The sequence below is a fragment of the Trichosporon asahii genome, assembly GCF_000293215.1.
Source record: "Trichosporon asahii var. asahii CBS 2479 unplaced genomic scaffold scaffold00003, whole genome shotgun sequence".
NCBI classification, from domain to species: Eukaryota; Fungi; Basidiomycota; class Tremellomycetes; order Trichosporonales; family Trichosporonaceae; genus Trichosporon; species Trichosporon asahii.
Genome location: NW_014040921.1, coordinates 37517 through 60713, shown reverse-complemented (window position 1 = coordinate 60713; position 23197 = coordinate 37517). Strand labels below are relative to the sequence as shown.

The following is a 23197-nucleotide window of genomic DNA, read 5'->3' as shown; positions in this document are numbered from 1 at the left end:
ATGGAACGACTTGACCGATCCGCTGCGCAGTCAGAACTTGTGTCAGAAGTATGTTGAGTCCGAGGGATCGTCGCGACTTGTTGCTATCGGTCCATGAATGCATATATATTTAGTGGTGGGCGTGCTCCTGCTCGTACCGGGCACCGCTGCATGTTAGCTCGGACAACGCTCAATAGCTCACCAGTATCCGCACACCCGGGCTCCGGGCTTGTCGAGGTTGATGTAGATCTTGGGGTGGCCGAGGGGACCGCCGCCTGCAAGTTAGCTTAGAAGCACTCTCAAGAATCAGCTGCCAGGAAGACAGATTGAATGGGACGGCTGAACGAGGAGGAACCTGGCTGACGCATTGCCTAGCACCTTCAGAGGAAGGAGCCTCTACGGCCCCCGGCCTACTGATGATTCCACATCCCCGAGAGGCCGAGGGACAGGCGGTTAGACCTCTGAGAGATCAACTCCGGAGGACTGAAGGTGGATGCGATCGCCGTCTCCCCCATCCTCCGGACATGCCTGGAAACGAGCGCACTCGCGCTCTCCTCCCAGCCGAGCCTCCTTCTCGTTTTAGTCCTCTCCTTGCGTCTCCATCGTCGCGTTCGTGCCGAGCCCGAGATCTGTTTCTGTCTTCCTTCAATGTCGACTTACCGCCGTTGCAGACCGCCCGTCGTCCCTGAACCTTAACGATAGGCTGCTCGTTAACGAGGCCCATGGCGGAGAGCGAGTCGGGCTGAGTGGGAACGTAAACCTGCTCGAAGCGGGGGTTGTTGAAGGCGGCGTCCTTGGGCTGCTGGTTCTGCGACCAGGTCGAGGGGACGTTGGGCGACTGGCCGGGCGCGGCCTCCTTCGGCGCCTTGTCGGAGGGGTCGAACTGGACCTTCGGGACCGAGGACGAGGCGGCGCGCGTGAGGGCAGCGCGGGGGACGAGGGAGGCGGGTCGGACCACGGCGCGGAGCATTTTGTCTAGAGTGGGTGTCGTGTTATTGAGCTGCTGGTAGGCGAGTTGGGTAGCCTCAGCAGCGTCGAGCCGGCCCAGCGCCGAGCACACGGTGGGTACACTGGCTACGGTGAGCAAGGAGACGGAGAATTCGGAACTTCAGGGCGTGGCACGTCGAGCCGCTCTCAGCCAACCGGAGTCGTGCAAAAAGTCATTTCACCCACTCTCGCATGCATGCTGACCACAGATCGCCTTATGCATGCATATACGTCTGGAAGAGGTTGGGCTGTTTGTCATGAAAGTGCCAGGGAAGACTGCATCGCGAAAGCTGCTCGGACGGCCGAAAGAGGACGAAACTGAGGACACTGGGCCATTCAAACTGTCTGAGATCTACAATAACAACCTAAGTAATAACCTTCTCCTTCTAATGGCTCGTCGACGTTGGCGTGGCCTGCGCGTTCCATGTCGGCGGCACCGTCACACTGGCGGGCGCCATAACCTTCGCAGTAGGGTCTTCCGTGCACGCAGGCGCTGTCGCAGACTGGCCGCGGGTAATGGATGAGAACGTTGCTGTGGGGTGGGACACGGCCTTGATCTGAACTGTCAGCTGACCGCGACACACATGTAGCTGAAACTCACGACAACGGGGACAAAGCCACCCGTCTGTACCTGGAACTTCCTGTGTCCGATCGCGAGGAAGAAGGCGTTGATGACGCCCGAGTGCGCCGTTATGGACACGAAGGTGGAGGGGTCGGTCGCGAAGATTTCGTTCAACGCCAGGCGCGCACGCACAGCAAGCTGGGTTTGCGTCTCCTCAAACTCTGGGTCCCAGAGCGGGTCGTGCTCCGTGAACGAGGGCTCGAAGTCGAATCCGGCTGTGGTGTCAGTTTCATGAAGCTGCCCTCCAACTGCCGGTCTCGAGCGAGGCACACTCACGATATGTCTTCGCGATCAGGCTCTTGTTACTCCGCTCGTCGCAGGTATGCAAGCCGATCGTCTCACGCCACATCTCTTTTATCTACTGGTCAGTTCGCCACGTTATTCTCGAAACTCACGACGGGGCGCACACCCTTGTCGAGGGCGATGTCGCGCCAGGTTATCTCCAGCGTACTGGCGCTCCGGCGCATGGGAGAGGAGTAGAACGTCTGCGGGAGGGGCACGCCATCTTTGACCTGCTCCTTCCAGCCTTGGTTAGCGGACTTGGCCTGTGACTCGCCCAACGGGGTAAGGAGCGGATCCGGTCCCTGCGTATTAGCATCAGTCTGGCATATGTAGTTGGGATGATGAGCCAGAGTAGACATACCCAGGTCATGTTGCCATCAGTGTACTGCAAGCTCCAGTAGCAGTTCCACGCGGGCGTGCCGTACACGCTCTCGGCCTGGGGTTAGCGATAACCGACGACCATCCCCTTTGATAGGGTCTACCCACGACGTTGTGGTACCCCTCGCCATGTCGCGCGATGAAGACAACCTTATACGTCGTCTGGTCGTCGGCCTCCTCGTTCAGCTTCTTGATGTGTCTGCCGTCAGCTCAAGATCACACGAGACCCAGCAGGGAGTGCCTGCCCGCCTGAAGATGGAGGGTGGACTCACCTCGTGAACTTCTTCCAGCGGTCAGGAGACTTGTCGAGCAGCCCAAAGCTGTCCTTGAGCATGTCGTAACCCTCGGGGTCGAGATCCGGGTCATCCTGCCTGAACAGGCCAGTGATAACGGTCACATTGGACGGCGCGAGGGTCTTGCCCCCGTACTTGTCCTTCTTCCCCTTCTTTCCATGGTGCCCACCGTGACTACCGTGATGCCCATGCTCAACCTGACTGTCGTTGTCGATGCCGTGAGAAACGGAGTTGTTCCTCTCATTGAACGAGGACAGCCCGCGCGCCAACAATGGCAAGGCTGAAAGGAATGCGAGGACGTACATCGCTTTGAGTGCGAGAGGAAGGAGCGTGTGTCGGTATCGAGGAGGGCGGCAGGGGCGCTCCTGGTGTAGGGAGTGTGTTGAGCAGTCGGAGTGTTCTGATGGGGCCAGGAGGGCCTCCTTCACCTCATCCTCGTCCATCTTGCCGGCCGGGTCGTCGATTGAAATGAAAGCTAGAGGAATCGCCACCCCAGAGTTGTGACTTGCTAAGGTGGAGGAACGTGCGCGTCCAAGTTGATCAGATGACGTAACGCGCTCATGTCCGAGTATCGCTCAGAGCATGCCCGATCGCGCTCCCTCCTTCCTTTATGTTCTTTCAGCTATGCACTGCAGAACTTTGACACGTTGGCCAGATCGAGAGAGTGCACTACCTTTGCAAGATCAGACAGTTATCCAAAACAACAATGATACATGCTTACAGCACGCACAGCGGCTACATATCTACGTGTCCGGGGCGGTGTGGGTCTTGATTGCAGGACATGGTGATCATGAACAGAAGGATGTGTAAATGTGTAGTGGCTAAAATGTGTACAAAATGAACAGATGAAGTTGCGTTGGATGTATGCACAGTGAGAGATGCTTGTTGCTCAGTGGAAGAGCGGGGAAAGTGTCGAGAGATCGGCGTGGGAAAGCCCGATCTACATCTTCGCACGGCGCCTGCGGCTCCTAGTCGTAGGTCCGCTCGAAGGTCCGCTCGACGACGGGGCGGACGGCGGCGCTGGTGTGGCGGTCCTGCGGCCGGAGCGCAGGAGGTGACCACCCTTGTCGTCTTCGGTAGCAGGCTCGGGGTCCTCGCGCTCACTCTGACTGCCGAGCGGGGAGGTGGGTGCGGTGCTTGCCGAGTCGGACGGGCTGGCGGCATACTCTTCGCTGGACGGCGTGTTGAGGCGCTCTCGATAAGCGTCCTTGTCGCTGAGCATTGCCTCGACGTGGGCGCTCGAGTTGCTGCTCTGCGAACCGGCCTCAGCCTCGAGGTCGATGTCCTCCAGGAGTATCTCGACGGCCTCACCGATATCGCCCTTCACGCGCGCCAGAACGCCGGCGACATGCTCGTCGCTGAGCCCGTGGTTCGGCGGCAGCGAGGCGTACACTTGTGCGAGCTTGTCGTTCTTCCCACCCGATCGGCGCGACGGCTCTTCCGGCGGCAAGTCACCACGTTCTCGGCGCGCGAGTTCAGAGACGTCACGCGAGTGCGGGACTGCGAGGCTGTCTGGGACCTCGGCGGGCCCAGAGCCGGAGCCCTTGCGGATGCTGTCGTAGTGCTCGGCCTCGGCGAAGAAGGCAAGCCATAACATGCTGTGGCCTTCCTTCGCGTCGGGAACTGAGACGGGCGCACTGTCTGCGCCCTTCGCCCTGCGCCGGCGACCTGAAATTGCCGTTCCAGAGCCTTCCTTCGCCTCGCTGTCAGCATCGTCGCCCTTGGGCTTGCTCTTCGGTGCAGGAGACGTAGACTCGAACTCGACAGTGTGGCTCGTCTGCGAGAGCACGAGGCGAATGCTACGCCGGAAGACCTTGCACGCGGCAAGAAGCTCGACATGGCTGCCATACGTGCCCTGCTGACGCATGTTGTCCACGTACCGCGCGTAGCTCTCCTCGTACGTCTCGTTGCCCCGCGGGTCGAGGAAGCCGGCCACGAAGTCGCCGACGTCTTCGGGGTGCTGCTCAAGGTGGTCGCAGATACGCTTGCGGACCTCGACGTGGCGACTCTGGTCGCCCCAGAGCTGGTCAGACAGCGCGCGGAACAAGCAATTACCGTCCGGAGCAACCTTGCGGATTGAAAGTCCTAAGCGAACGACCTCGGCCCTGACGGCGTCGGACTCGGCGGCAATGCTCTCGAGCGACACGGGCGTAGCTGAGCCGCGCCGCGACCGTGTCGCACGAGGCCGCGGTTCGGCGCCGCCGGTTCGTCGCTGGCGGCGAGGCTTACCTCCACCAATCAGGAGCGATGGCGTGGGCAGGACAGGGTTCATTAAGCGTGCCCTCTTTGGTGGCCGGAGGCTGGTTGAGGCTGGTGTCCGGCTGCTGCCCTCGCCATGCAAAGCGGGGTCCGGGTCATAGCCGAGAGGGAGGCGGGGCATGAACGACTGTGCGCTGTGTGTAGTGTGGAAAAGAGGGGACGTGTCGGGTGAGGTCGAGGGACTGCATTCCCGCGTTGGCACATCAGGCGTCGGGGTCGGGGGCACAATGGAGATCCTGACAGATTGTCTGGTGTGTCGTCGTGGCGGGGTCGCGTGCACACCGGTGCGAGTCGTGAGGGCGTTATGTTCGGGGGACAGTGTGGTGTCTGTAGAGGGTATCGAGTGGTCGAGACCGACGGAGGGCTGCTTCGCAACGCGTCGTCGACCGCCAGGCTTGGTGTATGAGACGGCCATGCGGCGTGGGATGGGTGGTGGCCAGCACGCTGATCTGGCCGAGTAAAGTGGACTGGACATCTCGCTTATCTGGGCGGGCCGGATAACGCAAAAACCTGCTATGCCTTCTCGCGGTCGTGTGCCGGGCACCATGCATCCACCCGCGCCCCCGCGCCCGTACCTCCCCGCCGTCAATACCTTTTCAAGTTTGACCGTCGGAGTCGATGCATGTCACTAGCATTCACAGTCATTCACAGTTGGTGGAGCTGGCTGACTATGCTTACTGGAATTTGCCAGCTCTGCAGCTTCGGCACAGGGCTCCAAAACTTCGTCATGCAAAATCGAACCTCGCAGCCCAATGGCATTGACCTCCCGGTCGCTGACGTCAGGGATCGGCGCCGTCGCTTGTTGGGCTCCAGGTCGACCAGGTCTTGGGATCTTATCTATGCTGCGATCAATATGGCATGTTGATTTACACAATCATTCAGAGCCCACCGGGCATGTGTGGCTCCACATTGCCCTTCCTCGGAGGAAGCGGAGGTGGCATCCTCTGGGCAGCCTGAGTCAAGCCAACATCGACTGACCCAGAGACACCGCGAACATCGCTGCTGGCAGGTGCACCCGCGGACCTGCGAAGGTTGTCACCCTCGCTCATCTCGTACGAGGGCGGTTGGTCGTCGATTTCCTCGGAGTCCACGGTCACCGGAGCATAGGCTGGCCGGTGGCTCCATTTCGCATGGATCTCCTTCTCCTGACGAACCACCTCCAGGGTGATATCCAGAGCTGTGCCGGATCCGAACATTCCCGTGCGGTTGGGCGGGAGAGGCTTAAGAACGTGGTGACCGAAGAGGTGTTGGCGCTTCTCGAGGTCGTGTGCCCTGGATGTCAGCCATGCCGCCGACCTGGCAAGAACGAGGCGACCCGGTCACCTTGCGCCTCTACTTACCACATAGCAGCACCGATACGGTTCGATACCGAGAACAGCAAACCGATGATAGGCAGGCCCTCGAGCCAAGAGGCGACGAAACCGAACGCTGAGGTCAGCCTAGAGGGGTGCGCTGAAGCTCACCTCGGTATCCCCACTTGCGCTCCTCGATCCAAGTCCATGTCTCCTGGTTGTCCATCTTCTTCATCCGGAAGTACGGTTGATGCAGGACCTCGGCGGCCTGGAGAGCACGCAGGGTGGAGAAGAAGATCGGGGCAATGAGGGGCAGCGTTGGCGACAGAGGAAGTAGAATGACTGTATGTCAGCCTCAGATACCCTGTGTAGACTCACAGTTCTTGATGACGATCTTGCTTGGCCACCACAAAAGCCACTTGACCCACTTCTCCTGGTGGTGTGTTGGGCCGCGCAGCCGGCCAAAGAGCTTTCTCTCCGAGGTCGTGGGCTTGGGAGGATCCTGCCACTCTTCGACGTAGCCCTGGTTCCAGAACTCGGCAGGCTTGCCCCTGCTCTGGACAGTCAGGTTGAACGCACGCGACCGGGCGATGCGGAGATTCTTGATAATGAAGAAGCGCATGATCGATCCAAGCTGCGGAAGCAAGATGAGGAGGTGCGTGTCTGTGAAGTGGTTAACGCATTGAAAGGAAAGCACTTGGATCATGCACTGAGTGGTGTTGCCTAAAGCCAGTACTTCAACTCACAGAATAAGAGATCGATGTTGATCGAAAGAGAGCCATGGCCGAGTGTTACGGTGCCCGTCTTCCCTCTCAAGACGAACTTCTTGACGACCCAGTCCATGATACCCCATCCTAGGATCGCATAAGCGCCGCTCACGATCGCACCGCGAACAGACGCATGTTTGACCTTGGCATAGACGGGCTCGCGAATGGACGGATCCGTCAGCAGACGGTACAGTCCGACCACAGAGTACGCCGGAGGGAAGCTCAAGAGCTCAGTCGGCATGTTGTCGACCTTCGATTAAGGTGGTCGGTAGCCGGTGTAGTCGCTCGTTCCCTGTGCGGGTTTGGCGTCTTCAGGAGAGGAACGATTTCGAAGTCCGGGGCAAGTCGACAGCCTGGACGCTTGCAACTACGTTGGTACCCGGTTAGGTTGAGACGGAGTTGACAAGTTCAAGCTGATAGCTGTGCACCAGAGGTGCGAATGTTGCTGGACACAGGGCAAGGTCCGCAGCAACGCGCGACAGTGTGCGGATCTCGGCACGTGATGTCAATGACGCGTCTAAGATCAGCCGGTCCCGGTTCCGCCGATCGTCGTTTCGTTGTCAACTGCCGTTCTTCTCTCCAACTCCCATCTTCATCGGTAAGCTTAGCTGATGGCACGCGGAAAGCTCTGTCTCTTATGTCCACTCTTCTGAAACACGTCCTATTCGATTTGGAACGGATTTCACAATCAGATTGCGGAAGCAGCAGCAAAAACCCGTGCGTCTCGGGGGCTCGCTGAGTAAGTTAACTTTCGAAGCACTCAGAACAGGCAAGCCAATCGTCTAGCACGTTCAATGTGAAGCACTCCCCCTTCGAGATTGAGAGTAGGCTAGAGAGAAATCCTTGGCCCGTTTGCTTATGTGCGGGGTGCGGTTTTCGATCGACTGCCTGGCCGTATGTAAGCTGCCTCGCGGAGGTCTATACGTGATAACCACTGCAGATCTGCGCTGCCCATGCGATCGAGGTCATGCCGTCAGCGGACGTGCGGCATCCGCATTTTGCCTAAGTAAGGTTTGCTAACGGGTCGACGCCCGCCGGCTCGTTGGAGCTGTTCAGGACATGTTCTCGATGGGCAGCATATTTACCATCGTTCTATGACCGCGCGGCGGAACAGGTGCTCATTCTGTATGACTAATGATCACGAACACCCGTGGTCGGAGTAGCAGCCGATTCTGATCAGAGAGTGGAGAGAGTGTGGGGCGTATAGTTTCTGACAAAGGGAAGCTGACTGACAGCTGGCATCCAACAGCCCCTCAGCAGCCTGCTGGCACGAGATGGGTAGCATGGAGAGGTTGAGTTGTTTAGGATCAAGACAGAGTTTGGAGAGGGTCATAAGCATCTGCACCCGTTGCCACATGCCGAGGAAGGGATAGTTTCGTCGCTCTTGCAGGAGCAATCGTCTGAAATAGGCAGAATCTCTGCCTCTGCTCCGAAATCTGATATCCCCGCACCACCTGAACAAGCAAGCCTTCCCTGCGATTGCGACTGGACGCCTAGAGAGTTTGGATTCGTACTATCGTCTGCATCGGCCCCATTGGAGCAATCAGCCAACCGTTGCAGTTCGGGCTGTCGGGAGCGAGCTCGCTTGCTCCAAACTGCGAGCGTTAGCGCAGCGTACTGCCATTAGTCATGATGTGATCGCAGCCTAAGTGCTGTTGAACTCTGTCTGCTCGCCGCTCGGCGTATGCCGCTCCGCTGCTCCGCAGACACTGCTCTCGTCACCAACGATACCTGCGGCAGTCACTGCGTCACGTCCACCTATGTCGTACATAGCATTCCCAGGACTGGCTATCTTGCACCTACCGAATGTGGAAGAACACGAACTGGGCTGAACCGAAAGGGACAAGGGGCCGATCGAGGCACGATGCATCACTGAGAGCCTTGACTTCGGGTTGCCCTTACCTAGAACGGTGCTCTGCAGTCTCTGCTCGAAGCCTGAGCACGCCCTGCTCTGCTCGCACGTAAGTGGCAAGTAGGCGCTGCAGGCCGCTGCAGGCCGAGCAGCCTGGTTCGTCTACGTCAAGGGTCGAGCTACTCCACCAAATGCTTTGGCGAAGATAAATCGCTGAGATGAGAAGGGAGAGCGCTGCTGAGCTGACAGAGAGCAGAGGAAGCCACTCTTGGTATTGATTTGGGGCAGACATGGCCGGAGCATGAGATTTTGCTCCTCTGAACGTGTGAGTTCGGATCATGGTTGATTGTGGTCACCTGATCTCGCAATTCTCAGCCTTGACCGATGACACGAGAGGCTCGAACATGGTGAATAACCGTGGCGTGCGCCACTGTGTCGTGAGGACACCGCGAATGCCTTTGACTTTCATCGGCTATGCGTCTCAGCACTGGCAGCGCGGTTGGTGGAGCGAGAGCCGGGCTGCAGCGTGCACGATGCACCACCTCCAGTCCGGCCAGGCCTTATCTGCCTTTCGGACTTACTCTCCCTCGTACGTTAACATTAAGCTCCCCACGCGAGCTGCTCCATCACTCCCTATCGCCCCAAATCTCTGACCCTGTTGGTACGCTGTTCGTACCCTTCTTCGTTCGTCACATCATGGCATCGAACGAGCACACGAGGCGAGACAAAAGCCGAACAGCGGCCAAGGAGGTATGCGACTGTTAATACGCAACCTGCATTCGATACGCAGTGCGGGCAGCCAGCGTATAAGAGCGCGAAACGGTTCCCACGTTGTTAAGCTCAGGGTTGTTCCTCAGTTCATTTCCTGACAGCGACCTGACAAATCCCTGAGCGAGAGTCTGGAGGAAGCGAGCTGACGAGACATGAATTGGTTGAGATGACCCCCGTATTCCTCGAATGCGCATTAGCGTACGTTAGTGCTCAAGGGATTGGAAGCTGGAGAAAGCGGCATGAGGAACGCGGAGGGTCTGGCGGCCAACTGCGATCGGAATCAACCTTACGTTGAGCGTTGCGGACCCTCTACCCCGATGCATCTGACGCCGCCGCCGCATGGTTGCGGGTTGCGGCCGATTAGTGACGGTGTGATTGCGTGAGCAGGTAGGCGTGAGTGTGCCCGTGAGGTATGAGGTATGATGTAGGTCGGTGGCACAGAGTTACGAGTATGCTGAGGTGAGCACAGTGAGCAACGTGAGCAGTGATGGCATGATACGAGTCACGCTCCTCACGCAATCAGAGGCGATCGCAGAGGCGTCCCACCGCAGAGTCAACGTTCAGTTCCTTACGAATCGTAACGCAGCTGCACGTTAATCTCCTGCATCCCCAACAGGCCCTTCAGTTACGCTAAGTCAGCTGGCTAATTGGGATGACGTCCCGCGTCCATGTGCGCGTCCAGACCTTCCACTCTGCTTCTGAAGTCACGTATTGTTGCGTCAGCCTGCTGAGACCAGGGCCCTTGCATGCATGGCATGCGGCGCATGAGGAGCACCAACCTGCACACGGGCGAGTGCTTATCATGCGCCGTACTCCCAATCGGACGTGCTTACGGTATCCAAACGTTCTGCCGTGCGTGCATCATCTGTGGGGATCAATCGTGCCTCGGCCGTGATGGCCCTTTCAGACCCTTGAGATGGACCCTCGACGGGCGTCAACCCGCGCACCCTATCATCTGGTGCCCCAGTGGCCAACAACCCCCTTGGCCGCCTCTCTCGTACACTCGGGTCAACGGGCTTCGGGATATAATCGTCTACTCAACTGCATTGCTGCGTCTCAGCATTGTCAAACTCCTCTACTTCTGCATCCACGCATCTCTCGAGCTGCAGAACTGCACACCATGTTATCCTTGACTCGTCCTCTTGACGTCCCAACACCCACGACAACCCCTGAGTCCTGGTCCGACTACGACTACTATGTTGTTGGACTGTGAGTCGTATTCCTCCGGCAGCTCGCTAACATTCAAGCTCCCTCTGGGTCCTTCGCGTGCCGCCTCCAACCTCGCCTGGCTTTACTCTGCACCCCCAGTACCTCGACGTGATGGCGCAGAAGCACCCGACCAAGTCCCGCGACGACATCCAGAACGTCCTCTCCCTCTACCCTGCGCGCGTGGCCGCTGCGTACGAGCTCGCCAGGCAGACGTGCATGGCCAAGGGTGCCGACGCCCTCGGTGGCGTTGGGGAGAAGATTATCGCCAGTGCGAAGGAGCACGGTGTCATTCCTTGACCACTTCTCAGCCCTCACAACAACCTTCACATAGACACACGCCTCTCAGCATTCAAGCGTCCTGCTCAAGTCGACTTTCTCACCGACCACAACATCATCGCCCGCATGCTCCCACACAGCCACGCATTGCGCACCGGCGTCAACGCGACGACGGCACCGCTCACCCCCGGATGCGCGCTCGCTTCCCCGCCTGCATCGCACATTTTTGCTCATTTTGTTCGTGTACATTACTCTGTCCAGCAATCTTTTGCAAGTTGTATCCTAGATATCCTGATTTGGTCATGTTTCATCATTCCGGGAGGCCACCGCATGAGCAAACTTGTCCCGCCGTATGTGCACGTCTGCAAACCCGCATCACCCGCACAGGTCGTACAGCGCACGCGCTCCCACCGTCAGTTACGGAGCGCTTCCCAATCTGGTTATTCTCCGCACATCGAACACGGACCGGGAACCTTACCCCGGCTCCCCCCCCCGCTCAACGCCCTCTGCTCCCTGGCGGCATGACTGACGCAAGGTACGCTGGTGGGAGCATGCGATTGCGCAAGAGAGCGCGACTGTTCGTAAGCGAGCAGCGAGAGGAGGCATGCTGTATGCAGTAAGCTGTCTGCAGGGGCTGACTTCCCTATGGGCCACTTCTATGCTGCAGTAACTGACCTGCGCTCCTGACAAAGTGGGCAGACGCTGTGGGACGCATCTAGGCAGATACTGCATCCTTCAGCTGCCGTTGGGCGAGGGGCGCTCTTGTCCTGAGCTGCGGCGGGATCGACGCATTACGCCCAGAAGCAATGATGATCACTCACTCTCCGCTCCACGTCTTCGTGCCTGCGTGCAACATATACCCCTGGCTCTTTCGGCATCGTTCAGCCACCTACTGTCCACCGCCTTTGCGCAGAGCGACGGCAGCAGGCCGTTGCCGCACCGGGAATCGAACACCGAACACGTGTTATGGCTGTGAGCCTGACCTCGCAAGGTCCTGACTGCCTCCTGAAGGCTGAGGATGGCAGGGAGGCAAAAGGGAAGCTTAAATTGCTTCTTTCTCCGCCGGGGAATCGAACCCCGCTCGTCCGCGCTCAAGATATTTGAAAAGCGGAAATACTAACCGATGTACTAGCGAAGATCAGAAGATGCTTCTGTTCGGTTGGGGAAGCGTCACGTGATATACAGACGAAGGCAAAGCCGAGCGTTTTTCGAGCTCTGTTTGTCTGCATCGCCAAGTGTTCAGGGCTGAAGGGCCGTGAGGAATGAGTGGCCTGAAGAAGAGCGAAGGTAGGTGTGTAAGGAAGGGTGAAGCGTGTGGCCTTATCCATTTGGTGGGCGCCGTTCGAAGTCGGGTTTTCCCCTACGCCACGATCATGTCGAGCTTGCAACCTACCTAGATCTAAGCGGCCAGTGAGCTACCAGCAGCATGACACTCTTGTGCTGCGCAATAGGAGCTGTAGATTAATATGAGACCTTCGTATCCTCGTGGAAGCGCCTTGGGTGCTCTTGTTGTGCTCCAGGAACATACATGAGGCAAGAACTAAAGGCATTGGCCAGATGGTGTTTCTCACCGAGCAGTGCCCAGCCAGTGACGAAGAGCAGCTCCTTCTGCAATTCCACAGACTTCATCAGAGTGCATAACTGGGTGTTTGTTACTTGGCATCCTGAACCCCCCATTCTGCCTGCTACGCATCCCTGTGTGCGTACGCAAACCTTTCGCACCCACACCGATGCACACGGGCGCCGCGCTCCCTCTCAATCATCTAGTTGGCAGTAAACGATGACTGTACACCCTTCATCATCACTCATTCCCAAGTGCGTCAAAACCTCTGCTCTGGTCGTCTCGACTCCTTGATCGTCGCTAACAGCTTGCAGGGCACACATGTCGACAGTGGGTGAGAGCTCCCATCAGGCCGCCTCTTCCTCCTTCGACGGATTGGATCACTTGGGTGGCAACGCCCAGCCTATACAGTGGACTCTCCAGCACCCCATCCTCGATGAGAGCAGCAACTCTCCCGATGTCCTCTTCTCCAAGCTAGTGAAGCTTAAAAGGAAGATCCGACTCCTCAAGAAGCGCGCCCTGTTCATCCAACGCGAACTTCGCTGGCTGAAGAACAATGACCACTCGTCTCTCGCTTTCCACCGTATCCGCTTCTACAAGGCTGAGCTCGCCAGTCGCCGGGACGCTCTGGATGAGGCCGTGACGGCCCATGAGTACGCCCAGTGGCATCTAAACGCCGTCGTTGCACAGACCATCTAATCTTATCGCCGGCGCTTCGTGCATCAACAGTTGTCGAAGCTGCAGTAGCTCTGAGTAGCAGGGCCACCGATCAGAACAACGACACCTCGATTAGCACTCAGAACAATGGCAACTCGATTAGGAACTTCAGTGACGGGGATTCTCACGAATAGCAGGGGCTGCCATTTCAATACCATACTCTCTCTGTAACGCATCTCAGCGCCGGTCACTAATGGAAAGGGTACAGAAAGGCCGTTGCAATCATCCGCTTGGCTCGAGGCTTTCCAAACGGAAGTCGAACTCAGTCGTAGTCGAACGGCACGGCCAACTTGGTGATGAGGTCACAGTTAACGTACTGATCAATCTGGTCCATCTGGAGGTTGTACTCGCTGATTGTGGCGCGCAGCGAGTTCTGGAACCGAGCGCAGATCTGCCAGCTCTGTTCTACTTGAAATCGAAGTTTCATGGCAGGGAAACCGAGCCCTACAAGTGGCCACAGGTAAAAGGGGTCGGGGAATCTTGGGTTGCCGATCGTGGCGCACGCAACGCGCGCGGTCTCCGAGGAAACTTGCTCGAGCTCATGGCGTAGTGCTTTATGGTGGTGAGACCAACCGTCGGCCGCATCCAGCAGTTGCGCTTGGAGATTGCTGATACAAGCGTTAAAGCTTCGCCAAAGTGACCTCGGGAGACACTGTGACTCGATGAGCGCCTCCGTAACCAACTCCAATGCTTCGTATCCAAGCTCGACTTTATTGATTGCGCTTTCCAAACGCAGGAGAAGAGCCTTCACCAGGTTGTCCCCGGGTAAGTCGAGGTAGTCGATGGCGTAGGAGGTTGTGTCGGAGTCGCGGGTGTTCATTGTTGGTCTCGAGCAACGGAAAGGCGAACCTGCAGATCGGCGTTCGAAGCGTGGAATCAGAGGGTAGGAGTCGTTGAGCCCCCAACGACGGTGTGGCTAGAGGTTCTTTATAAGCAGCGTACTAACATCGAAACGGAAGATCTCTGATGCACACGACATGTTCATCATTGCTCCGCATCGTAGCGTGTCGCGTGCAGTCCAGGTCCACCGACCAGGCGATCCGGCCAATGTGGCAGTTCTGGTGAAAATGAGAAATAATTTTCAATTCTCATGAGGTCGAAAAGCCATCTTCTGTGTAGCTCTGGGGGGCCTTCTATCGGCCAACAGGGAGTGTATTAGCAGTTTAGAAGCCTGGGAACACATTAATTTTGGTCTTGAGAGCTGGCTGTGTCTGGTAGCTGCGCATCGCGCCACAACGTGATGGCGCTCTTCGCACCTCTACACCCTGACTTGGGGTCGACGAGCACCGTTCTCCGAACGTCCCTGCTTCCTGAAAGCACCAACAGAGGAGCAAAAACGTACATCCAGGGGGAATCGAACCCCCACCGCATCGAATCACGTGGCAACGATGCATGATACCATTTCACCATAGATGTTTTGGATGTGCTCCTTGTCGAGACCAGCAGCGGCGGCCTGACGTCGACTCAAGGCTGAAAGAAGCACGAGAGTGCGCGAGAATGGTGCAGGGCCGATAGCAAATCAAGTAATCACTGTCATCAAAACGCTACAGTTCTGAGTACAGACTACGGATGACGCTGAAGCTGATGGGAGAGTATGGCTGGGCAACGGCGACCCCATCCGGGGACGAGAGAAGACAATTTCCCGATTAGCTCTGAATCACGGTGAAACTACTGGGAGTCCTGTCAAGAACCGACGAATAATCTTGCTTTTGGCCTTGGGGTGCGATGGGAGAGCTAGCACTCCGGCTCTGTCCTCCCCCAGACGAGATCAGTGCGGTCTGTGACAGACTTCGCGGACTTCTCTTTCGAGTCGACTGCACACTCGTGCGACACAGCGGCGGGGCCCATCTGAGAGATGATGTTGTTGTGGCCCTCATCGTTACTCGACTTTGAGCAATTAACAGCTTGATTTGAGCCGATGGAGACGTTGGCGTGGGTTTCATCCGTTGGCAGACCATCAGAGGTAAGCTGTACTAGAGCTTCAAGGCGACGCTCAATCGCTTCGGCGTGGTCGGCAGGAAGAAGTCTCCTCTCAAGAGTCTCAATGCGACGAATGAACTGATCCGCATCGAGAGTGGCGAGTCCGGGAGTATCAGCCTCCTCAAGGGCATCGAGACGCGCGAAGACATCGGCTGCCTCGAACTTTGCCTTGAACTTCTCCAGAGCCTGAAGACGGTACTCCATCTCGTCCAGGTCGACGGTTGTGGTAGCCTTCTCCTGGGCAAGATCTTCAGAGACGAGCTAGGCTTAAGAGTCGGAGAGGGCTGGAGGCCGAAGCAAATGCACATAGTGAAGCGAGAGTTGGCTAGGATGTTGCAGGAAGGAAATGAGATTGAAGTCCTGTTATACTAAGCAAGATTGCCACAGGGCTGCTGCGAGCATCTTCCAAGCCATGTCACTTCAGTAGCAAACAACACGGATAGAAGGCCACCACTGCGCATCACTGATTGGGACACGAGCACCGCCCCTTGTTCACAGCAGCGGCAGCAGCTAGCTGCCCATCACCCCTGCCATCAAGGACCACCACTTCCGAGGGTTTGGGGGGCCACAAACATCGACGTATCCGCCTCAACTCGAACGCGCATCAAGTATTCGGGTTTCTCTGGAACTGCATGAGGGCCTTCCCACGTAGCATCTGGGAGAGCACCGATCGCTATCAACTTGCATGAACAAAAAGGAAGCTATCAGAAGATGTGCCTTGCTGTGCGAGTGGCCTCCTCATCGCCGAGCACCTTCTGGCAACTCTCAACGACTTTTTCAGCCTTGGCGTCCAGCTTCTTCAACTCCTTAAGGACTACTCTCCTCTGCCGACGGAACTTCTTGAGGCTCGCGATATGCTCCTCCAGAGTTTCACCGTACTTTGTGTTGAACTCGCTCATTGCCTCGGGTGTGCCCTCGTTTTTGGCTGCCTTCTCCTTCTCCTGCAGCTCTCGAATCTTGGCCGTCGTGTCGTCAATGTCAATCTTGACTTCCTCCAGATTCGAGGCAAACGTGTTGCGCTCCATCATGTATTTTACCGACTTGTAGAGGAGCTGCTGCATTCTCGTTGTCGCTTCGCGGAGGTTTGCCAGCTCGTGCTGTACGGCGTATCGGGAGTGGTTCTGGGTCTTCAACGAGGTATCGATCCGCCTGACGGAGCTGAGAATGTCCATCGTCGGATTGGGAGACTGAGTGCGGGAAGGGGGCATGGTTCTGTGGCTTGGGTCTTGATTTGGGCAATGGTGAGAGGCGGATATCCGGCGAAGTCGTGAAGTAGACCGACCCCTTTATACGCATCGGATCGTCGCAAGACTTCGCTACCGATGCTTCAACTATCAGGGAGTGGCTTCATGACGATAGCAGAGGATTTTCTGAGCAGTGCAAGCACAGCAAGCATGCTCGATGGTCCCGTAGAGACAAGGCATAGCATTGGCGCTTTGTTGTGGCATGGATAAAAGCGAACCAGGACAATGCCTTTCGCGCCATTCAACAACCCCGCCGTCCACGATGGAATTGGAAGTAGAAGGAGCTGCCATGAGTAAGCCCCACATTGTGCTCGCACCAATGGACCACCCACATCAGTGCATAGCCAGTGCACCTCAACATCGCCTTGCATCTTGTCAATAGTTTCCGAGTCCTTGTCCCACCTGCCGTCCCATTACCAGAGCTAGAGTGAATTCTTCGTTAATCCTCCTCCTCAACCCCATCCAGCTCGACACCTTCCTCCCCCTCCTCACTCCCCATGACAAAGAGCGGCCCGCACAGCCCACACTCGTCGGGCGAGCCGCAAACGCCGTAGTGCCAAGGACGAAATCCGTCGTGGAGCTTCGCGATCTCACTGATGAGCTCGGCGCGGCGGTGCATCACCTGCTGCAAGCTGTTGACACCGTACGCACGCATCTTCCAGGCAAGGTCGATGGAGAGGTCGACCGTACTCTGGCCCAAAGTCTCGATGTGAAGCTGGGCGAAGTTGGCGTTGCGCTCCGCGGCGACGCGGTCGAGATGGAGAGCGAACTCGGCATCTTCCTCCGCCGTCGAGGGCGAGTCGGTGTTGGTGGAGGCCGGGGTGTGGGTGTGGGAGGCGTCCCATCCGTCGTCGTCCGTGTGGGCCCCGACGTCTGCAGTCTGCTGCTGCGGGAAACAGGCCACGATCAGCTCCCGGAGCCAAGCCGCCTGGTCGCGGGGGTTCTCGGCGAGGATGTCGAGGTGGATCTGGATCTTCTCATCGACCTCGCGAAGAGCGGCATGGCGGCTGGCCAGCGCAACGCTAGCTGTGATGTGTGCAATGCGTGCCAGCTCCTTCAGGGCCATCTCGATCTCGAAGTTGGCGTAGGGCTTGGGGGTCTTGATCTCGGGCTCGTCACGGGTCCAGACCAGGAGATGGGAGATGTCGCGCGACATGGTGAGCTTGATGAGCTTGACAAAGTTGAGAGGGCGTGAGATGTTGAGATGCAAGATCGAGCTTCATATGGATATCATGACTACTTGGCGAGGTGGTGGGCGTAGGGGCAGACGTACGTCCGCCAGATCACATAGAGAGTGGTCAGAGTCTGCTTCGTGTGGATAGAGACTGCGCACTGACTGCAGACGGTGTGGAGTGTGAGACGCGGACACACAGCGACGGCTATGGGACGAGAGGGATCCCTGGTCACTAAGAGGTTGAAGCAGTCGGGCCGCTTGCAGGAGCAGCGTGCTCTGTTAAACGGCGCGCAGGCATGAGACGAGACTGCATCACATACTGCGGCGTCCCTACTTAGTCCAGCTTCATATCAACCTCAGTCCACATACCCTCCCTGCACAGCTTCTCCGCCTCCTTCTCAATCCACTCGATGTTCCACCTCAGCTCCTTGGAGTACTCAACGAGAGTGGGCTCGTCCATTATTGTCCACTCAGCTCTAGGATTGACCAGCGTCATACCGCCCTCCTTCCAAACGATGAGTTTCGCAAAGCGGTTGATTCGACACAATTTCTCGCCCGCATGCCGGGCTAACGCGAGGGACAAGTCGCAGCGACCGAGCTCGTACCAGAGTTTCACCATTTTGGTCACAATACGGTCCCCGCGGCTTTGAACGCCGGTGTACGTGTTGCCCCCACCGACGGAGTAGCCGTTCTGGAGCTCGTGGTGAAGCATCTGGCCCAACTTCCACAACTTGGCACGGAGCCCTTCAGCCTCTGTTTCGATTTCGGCGTACCGCCTCGCCAAGACTCTGATATTGTAACTGCGCACATACCGGAGGGTGTAATAAAGCCTCTCCGCGGCCATGTTCAGGTACTTCTCCGCCACGGAGTTGGGGAGAATGAGGTTGACGGGGCCAGGGAGACGATAGACCGTTGCGGCATTATTGTGCAGAGACTCTAGGAGGTCGGAGTACAGCCAGTCTGCGCTAGAGTGGATGGAAAGATATGGTGACAGCGGCTCGAGGGACTCGTGGGGCTCGAGGGAGGCTGGGGCGTCGGCAAGGGTGCACTTTGCACCACGTGCGGCATCTGTTTGGTTGACGACATCGATAGGCGAGGAGTCAAGCTGGATGATGGTAGCGAGCTGACCGGGTTGGACTGGCAAGGGAAGCGACGTCTGCGCGGTAGCTGTGTCGACATCGGCCGTGGCTGCTTTTGAAGGTTGCGCGAGAGGAACAGCCTCGATTTTCGGCGCGCCGATGGGGGGACTGCACCAGCCGGGGGGATGAGCGCTTTCCGTAGGCTCGAGTTTGGCTTGAGGGAGGTCACGCGGGGCTTGGTCCTTGTTGAGCGCGCGGCAGGTGCACTCGCCGAAGCAGAAGCAGATGGTTGCTAGCCAGTCTTCTCCATCGTGTGTGGGATCGGAGGCGCCGGACGCAGTCGAACCGGTAGTCAGCTCTGGCGTGCTGGGGGTGTTGGTATCGTCGTCGGACATCGTGGGGGATACGGCGCCGGGGAACGTCGCTGTTAACAAGTAATTAGTGGAAGGAAGTGTCAGTCAGGGCGACACGTCAACGTCAATGAGCTAGGGCTGGGAAGTCGCTGACAGCGAGAGCAACGGAGGCGAAGAAGAGGCACGCTGGGGTGTGTGCTGTGTGCTGTCGCCTCTGGGGAGTCGAGAGGGATCAAGGTGCTGGGTACGGCGTGGAGCAGTACGATGGACGGCAGGTCTATCGTTAGTAGTAGTGTAGCTATCTATATGCATCAGCTGAACGGTTATAAGGGAGTTGTTGGATAGAGATGCTTGACTTTGCGACTGCCCAACTCCTTGATTGCGTCAGTAGACGCAGGAAACAGAAGATCGGTCAATCGCATCGACTGGAAGGATGGTGGCGGAGCTCATGTGGGGCTCAAACTGGGGCCCGTAGCAGCGCCTGCCTTTCTCCAGCTATGGCGGGCCTTCTTTCCTGGTCTGAACCAGGTAGCCGTGAGAGATGGTCTCGAAGGACGTCAGGTACCGCGTATTGTGGCTGTTGTGAGTTTAGCACCTTGCATCGGCCCGCCCCTACCATTTGTGCGGTGAAGATCATGGGCAGTCACATTTCTCGCCATGTGAGGGACCAAGATCGACAGCTCTTCAGGCTTGCAGGTTGGTGGCGAGCATGAACGCTCTCTCTCAGGTATGGTGATCACCATTTCGGTCTACCCAAAAACCTGGGTTCCCAACACCGCCCAACCCTCAGCCACCAGCACCGCCCCGCTCCCTTCTCACGTCATTCTTCTCCCTTCAACAACCTCCGACCGCTCCTTTCCAGTGCCAAGAGCCAAGGCGTCGATCAAGTTCGAGCCCCAACGCTCGCCCCAACCGATCGTCGTTTTGCATTGTTCGAAGGGCAATGGAAGGGTGAGGAACAACAGTGCACAACGATGCCACCCTAGATTCGCCAGCTCGGCCAGCCATGGCCAGCCACGGGCACGGGGCGCTGATCTGCTTGATTGTTTCACGGTCCTGTGCTTGCGCGTCGTTTCTGGTCCTGCTTGAGGTTGTGCCACTGATGATCTGAGCCGTTGGACGGAACATGAGCGGTGGTGAGCGGAAAGTCGGAATCGCGATGAGTGAGAGTAGATGTCGATCTTGGTCTCCAATCTGGACAGACTCGGCCGACTCAGCTATGGTCGACACCATTCCGTGACAGGATGAACCATAGATATGGACCAGCTGAAAGCCGAAGAACATTATCGAGTGTTACTCGGGTGACAAGTTGTCTTGGTCTAGTTCCTTTCAGACCCCAAGCTGGTGGCTGTTGTGAGCGCCATGAAACACTCCGCCTCAATGGCGGGGCACCAAGTTGCACCGCCGATAAGGCTGAATGCAGTCGCAGAGATAAGAGGTGGAAGGCGGTGCTGGCGGTGTGCGCTGGAATGCGAGTTGAAATGGAAGACATGGGATGTATGCTTAACGCCGTATGCAGTGGGTCGTCCCCGATCGGTCGGTCGGGTCTGGCCACTGCTTCCAAAGGGAGATCCGCGATCTGCAGGAGACGAGTGCTTTGCTTAATGTCGCAGATTGTCCAGGTGACCACAAAATGTGATCAAATTATGGCCGAGGACGGGGACAGTGGTTCGCAATTGTTGCGGTCGCTGGCCGAAGAACGTGGGTATGCAGAGTGAGACGTGATTGAGATCAGATCGATGCATTTCGATCTCTTCTGGCTTCGGAGCCTACAGAGCCGCCAAGACGCTAAGCTGGCTTGAGGCGAGTTGCACGGTCATGGGACCAGTGTCTAGGTATTCTGCACTGCCTGTGACCCGAACAACAACGAGCGCATTCCTCACGGCCTAACGATGAGCCGGGTCACTGGAGGGTCACGCGATTCTGAAGGAGAGGGTCGACAGTCTTTGCAACGTTGATCCGGAGGTTCAGGGGCAGGGCGGCCAAGGCACTCCACTCACGTACTCGCGGCTGATCGGCTCTCAGTGAACAGCGAACAGGGCAGGCGGCCGCCCGAAGCACTGGCCCGGCTGACTAATGCTCTGTAGCATGGTGCGCAATTGTGCGGTGACCTGCGGGGTTGGTGGAGAGTGCATCGGTGTTGGCCGATACGGTTCGTATGATCGCAATGTCGTTATGCAAACGAAGCGCGCAGCCGGATCGTATGATCGGGGGCTGGCAGCTGAGGCAGCCGAGCAGATGATCACGACAGCCCAAGGGGTTGGGGCGATGTTACATTTGAGGTGTCACAGCCTTGATTGCTGGGGTGGCAGCGCTCTCAGGTGAATGGGATAATGCACGCTCACCTCTACTCAGCTTCTAGGGCTGTCGGAATCCACCGGTTCGTCAACAAGCCGCACAGCCGACCCAAGCGAGTTTGCGGAGTCAAGAAGAAGAGAAGACTCAACAGGCGGCAAGCCCCGAGGCTCCTGGCGCTCCGCGGGCAAGCCAACTTGAGCCGACCGTCCCAAAAATCCAGAGCCCCAGATCCGGTTCAGCGGCTCTGTCGTCCACCGAAGGAACCTCAGGAGGGCATAGCGGCCAAGGTCGTATCGGGCCAGATGAGTCATGTCAGTCGCGACGTTCAGGCCGCCTGGTAGATCGCAGGGCGCCCGAGCGACAGGGAACAATCAACCTGGCCGCACACATGCATGCAGCCTGTCTGGTCTGTTTCCCGGCGGCCCAGCCCATGGGCATGCATGCATGCTGAGGCCATGCTGAGGCGTCGAGGGACAGGACGAGACGCCGCACACGGCATACGGCGCAACCCAACAGGCAGGCCAGGCAGGGCTGCACAGGAATCGGACAGGAATGCATGCGCAAAGAAGCCGCGCGCCCCCTCTCAGCATCCCCTTGGGTGCCCTGGACACGGAAGCTAAACTGGGCAGCATTTGGCCGTGCCTGACGCCCTGACCTTACGATGACGCTCCTAGGCCAGTTTCAGCAGTCTTGGCATATTGGCATCCTGGCGGTGGCTCGCGTCTATGAATCGATCAAGGCATCTCACCGCAAGCACTCTGCAACGGCGCTGGACACACAGTGACGCTGCCTCTTGCACTGCTCTCCGCTGCTGTCTTCGTCCTCTGCCCCTTCGCCACCGTCCAGACTCTCACATCTTCCTTCGCCTTCTCGGCACCCCTTCCGCGCCAGCGACTCTCTCCAGACATACGCACGGATCACGCGTCCACTCATAGCACGACCTGCGGCCCAACCTTTATAAAGAAAACATCCTCCCCTGTCCACTCGCCACCCTTCAACCCTTCAAACTTTTTCCGTTAAACGCTTGCTACATCAAACCCGTGCGACTCCATCACCCCATAACACGCAATGGCCGGTCTCTCCAGAATCCACACGTTCTTCCTCGGCGGCCTCGCTCTGTGGGCTCTCATCACCTGGTGCATTGCCGCCGGTCTCGTCAACAAGTACCGTGGCCACTACGACTCGGCCAACGCTGTCCTCGCCTGGGGAATCATCTCGTGGCTCTGGTACCTCGTCTAGTAAGCTAATGCAACATTCCGACACCAGCTAACTAGTCCAGCCTCGGTATCCTCCTCTTCGTTAGCACTACGACATGGGCCACTGCCATCATTGTTGAGATTGCCGTCGGCTTCTTCCTCTTCGTCTTCGGCATTGCGGCGGTCGGTTCTACCTCTTCCGCCGCCGATGCCTTCCGCTGGTGGGGTGGTTCCCTGGGCAGGTGAGTCAAAAAGTTGTCGGGAGCGGCATGAGCGACTTTGGAAGTCGGTGCCTTCCTCCTCTGGGCCCTCGCAGTGTCCGTTGTGTATATCGAAGTTCTCAGAGACACCTAGCTGACATCGCACAGCCTCGGGCAGGCTACTCTTGCGTTCGGATGGATCCTCGTCATTGCGCAGCTCGCGTACATCGTCTTCCTCATCGTGTACCTCGCCAAGGGCCACGGCTTCGCTCAGCAGACTCTCCGCACGTCCTTCCACGACCTGTCCGAGTACGGCTCGGGCGCTGGTACTGGCGGCGGCGTCGTTGAGAAGCCGACCGAGCTTTCGACCGTCCCTGCCCCTGCGCCGGTGACGGCCACGGTCTAAGAGGGAGGGAAGAAGGATCTCT

The 23197-nt window shown here is 57.8% G+C and overlaps 12 protein-coding genes and 2 non-coding genes across 14 annotated transcripts; 3 read left to right on the top strand and 11 right to left on the bottom strand.

The window, feature by feature from the left end:
* Positions 1–177: 177 nt before the first annotated feature.
* On the bottom strand, positions 178–949 carry A1Q1_00673 (uncharacterized protein; the record flags this gene model as incomplete). Its single annotated transcript, XM_014328412.1, has 2 exons — positions 178–254; positions 640–949. The coding sequence occupies 2 exons, from the start codon at positions 947–949 to the stop codon at positions 178–180; spliced, it is 387 nt and encodes a 128-aa protein (XP_014183887.1).
* A 403-nt stretch (positions 950–1352) lies between these two features.
* On the bottom strand, positions 1353–2846 carry A1Q1_00672 (phosphoglycerate mutase family protein; the record flags this gene model as incomplete). Its single annotated transcript, XM_014328411.1, has 7 exons — positions 1353–1517; positions 1568–1803; positions 1865–1946; positions 1984–2172; positions 2232–2306; positions 2357–2447; positions 2521–2846. 7 exons carry the CDS (start codon positions 2844–2846, stop codon positions 1353–1355), a joined length of 1164 nt encoding a protein of 387 aa, XP_014183886.1.
* Positions 2847–3481: 635 nt separating this feature from the next.
* On the bottom strand, positions 3482–5215 carry A1Q1_00671 (uncharacterized protein; the record flags this gene model as incomplete). The annotated part of the gene is made up of 1 exon (XM_014328410.1): positions 3482–5215. One exon carries the CDS (start codon positions 5213–5215, stop codon positions 3482–3484), a length of 1734 nt encoding a protein of 577 aa, XP_014183885.1.
* Positions 5216–5396: 181 nt separating this feature from the next.
* A1Q1_00670 (uncharacterized protein) lies at positions 5397–7100 on the bottom strand (the record flags this gene model as incomplete). The annotated part of the gene is made up of 6 exons (XM_014328409.1): positions 5397–5428; positions 5479–5637; positions 5690–6072; positions 6141–6228; positions 6471–6755; positions 6839–7100. 6 exons carry the CDS (start codon positions 7098–7100, stop codon positions 5397–5399), a joined length of 1209 nt encoding a protein of 402 aa, XP_014183884.1.
* A 3502-nt stretch (positions 7101–10602) lies between these two features.
* On the top strand, positions 10603–10988 carry A1Q1_00669 (uncharacterized protein; the record flags this gene model as incomplete). The annotated part of the gene is made up of 2 exons (XM_014328408.1): positions 10603–10661; positions 10730–10988. 2 exons carry the CDS (start codon positions 10603–10605, stop codon positions 10986–10988), a joined length of 318 nt encoding a protein of 105 aa, XP_014183883.1.
* Positions 10989–12022: 1034 nt separating this feature from the next.
* On the bottom strand, positions 12023–12105 carry A1Q1_t079. The gene has a single exon. It is a non-coding gene; the product is annotated as a tRNA-Glu (tRNA).
* Positions 12106–12747: 642 nt separating this feature from the next.
* On the top strand, positions 12748–13227 carry A1Q1_00668 (uncharacterized protein; the record flags this gene model as incomplete). The annotated part of the gene is made up of 2 exons (XM_014328407.1): positions 12748–12782; positions 12843–13227. 2 exons carry the CDS (start codon positions 12748–12750, stop codon positions 13225–13227), a joined length of 420 nt encoding a protein of 139 aa, XP_014183882.1.
* Positions 13228–13507: 280 nt separating this feature from the next.
* Positions 13508–14065, bottom strand: A1Q1_00667 (uncharacterized protein; the record flags this gene model as incomplete). Its single annotated transcript, XM_014328406.1, has 1 exon — positions 13508–14065. The coding sequence occupies one exon, from the start codon at positions 14063–14065 to the stop codon at positions 13508–13510; it is 558 nt and encodes a 185-aa protein (XP_014183881.1).
* Positions 14066–14584: 519 nt separating this feature from the next.
* A1Q1_t078 lies at positions 14585–14661 on the bottom strand. The gene has a single exon. It is a non-coding gene; the product is annotated as a tRNA-Gly (tRNA).
* Positions 14662–14979: 318 nt separating this feature from the next.
* On the bottom strand, positions 14980–15429 carry A1Q1_00666 (uncharacterized protein; the record flags this gene model as incomplete). The annotated part of the gene is made up of 1 exon (XM_014328405.1): positions 14980–15429. One exon carries the CDS (start codon positions 15427–15429, stop codon positions 14980–14982), a length of 450 nt encoding a protein of 149 aa, XP_014183880.1.
* Positions 15430–15929: 500 nt separating this feature from the next.
* A1Q1_00665 (uncharacterized protein) lies at positions 15930–16433 on the bottom strand (the record flags this gene model as incomplete). Its single annotated transcript, XM_014328404.1, has 1 exon — positions 15930–16433. The coding sequence occupies one exon, from the start codon at positions 16431–16433 to the stop codon at positions 15930–15932; it is 504 nt and encodes a 167-aa protein (XP_014183879.1).
* Positions 16434–16908: 475 nt separating this feature from the next.
* Positions 16909–17625, bottom strand: A1Q1_00664 (uncharacterized protein; the record flags this gene model as incomplete). The annotated part of the gene is made up of 1 exon (XM_014328403.1): positions 16909–17625. The coding sequence occupies one exon, from the start codon at positions 17623–17625 to the stop codon at positions 16909–16911; it is 717 nt and encodes a 238-aa protein (XP_014183878.1).
* A 352-nt stretch (positions 17626–17977) lies between these two features.
* Positions 17978–19117, bottom strand: A1Q1_00663 (uncharacterized protein; the record flags this gene model as incomplete). The annotated part of the gene is made up of 1 exon (XM_014328402.1): positions 17978–19117. The coding sequence occupies one exon, from the start codon at positions 19115–19117 to the stop codon at positions 17978–17980; it is 1140 nt and encodes a 379-aa protein (XP_014183877.1).
* Positions 19118–22441: 3324 nt separating this feature from the next.
* On the top strand, positions 22442–23175 carry A1Q1_00662 (uncharacterized protein; the record flags this gene model as incomplete). The annotated part of the gene is made up of 3 exons (XM_014328401.1): positions 22442–22611; positions 22653–22811; positions 22938–23175. The coding sequence occupies 3 exons, from the start codon at positions 22442–22444 to the stop codon at positions 23173–23175; spliced, it is 567 nt and encodes a 188-aa protein (XP_014183876.1).
* Positions 23176–23197: the final 22 nt, after the last annotated feature.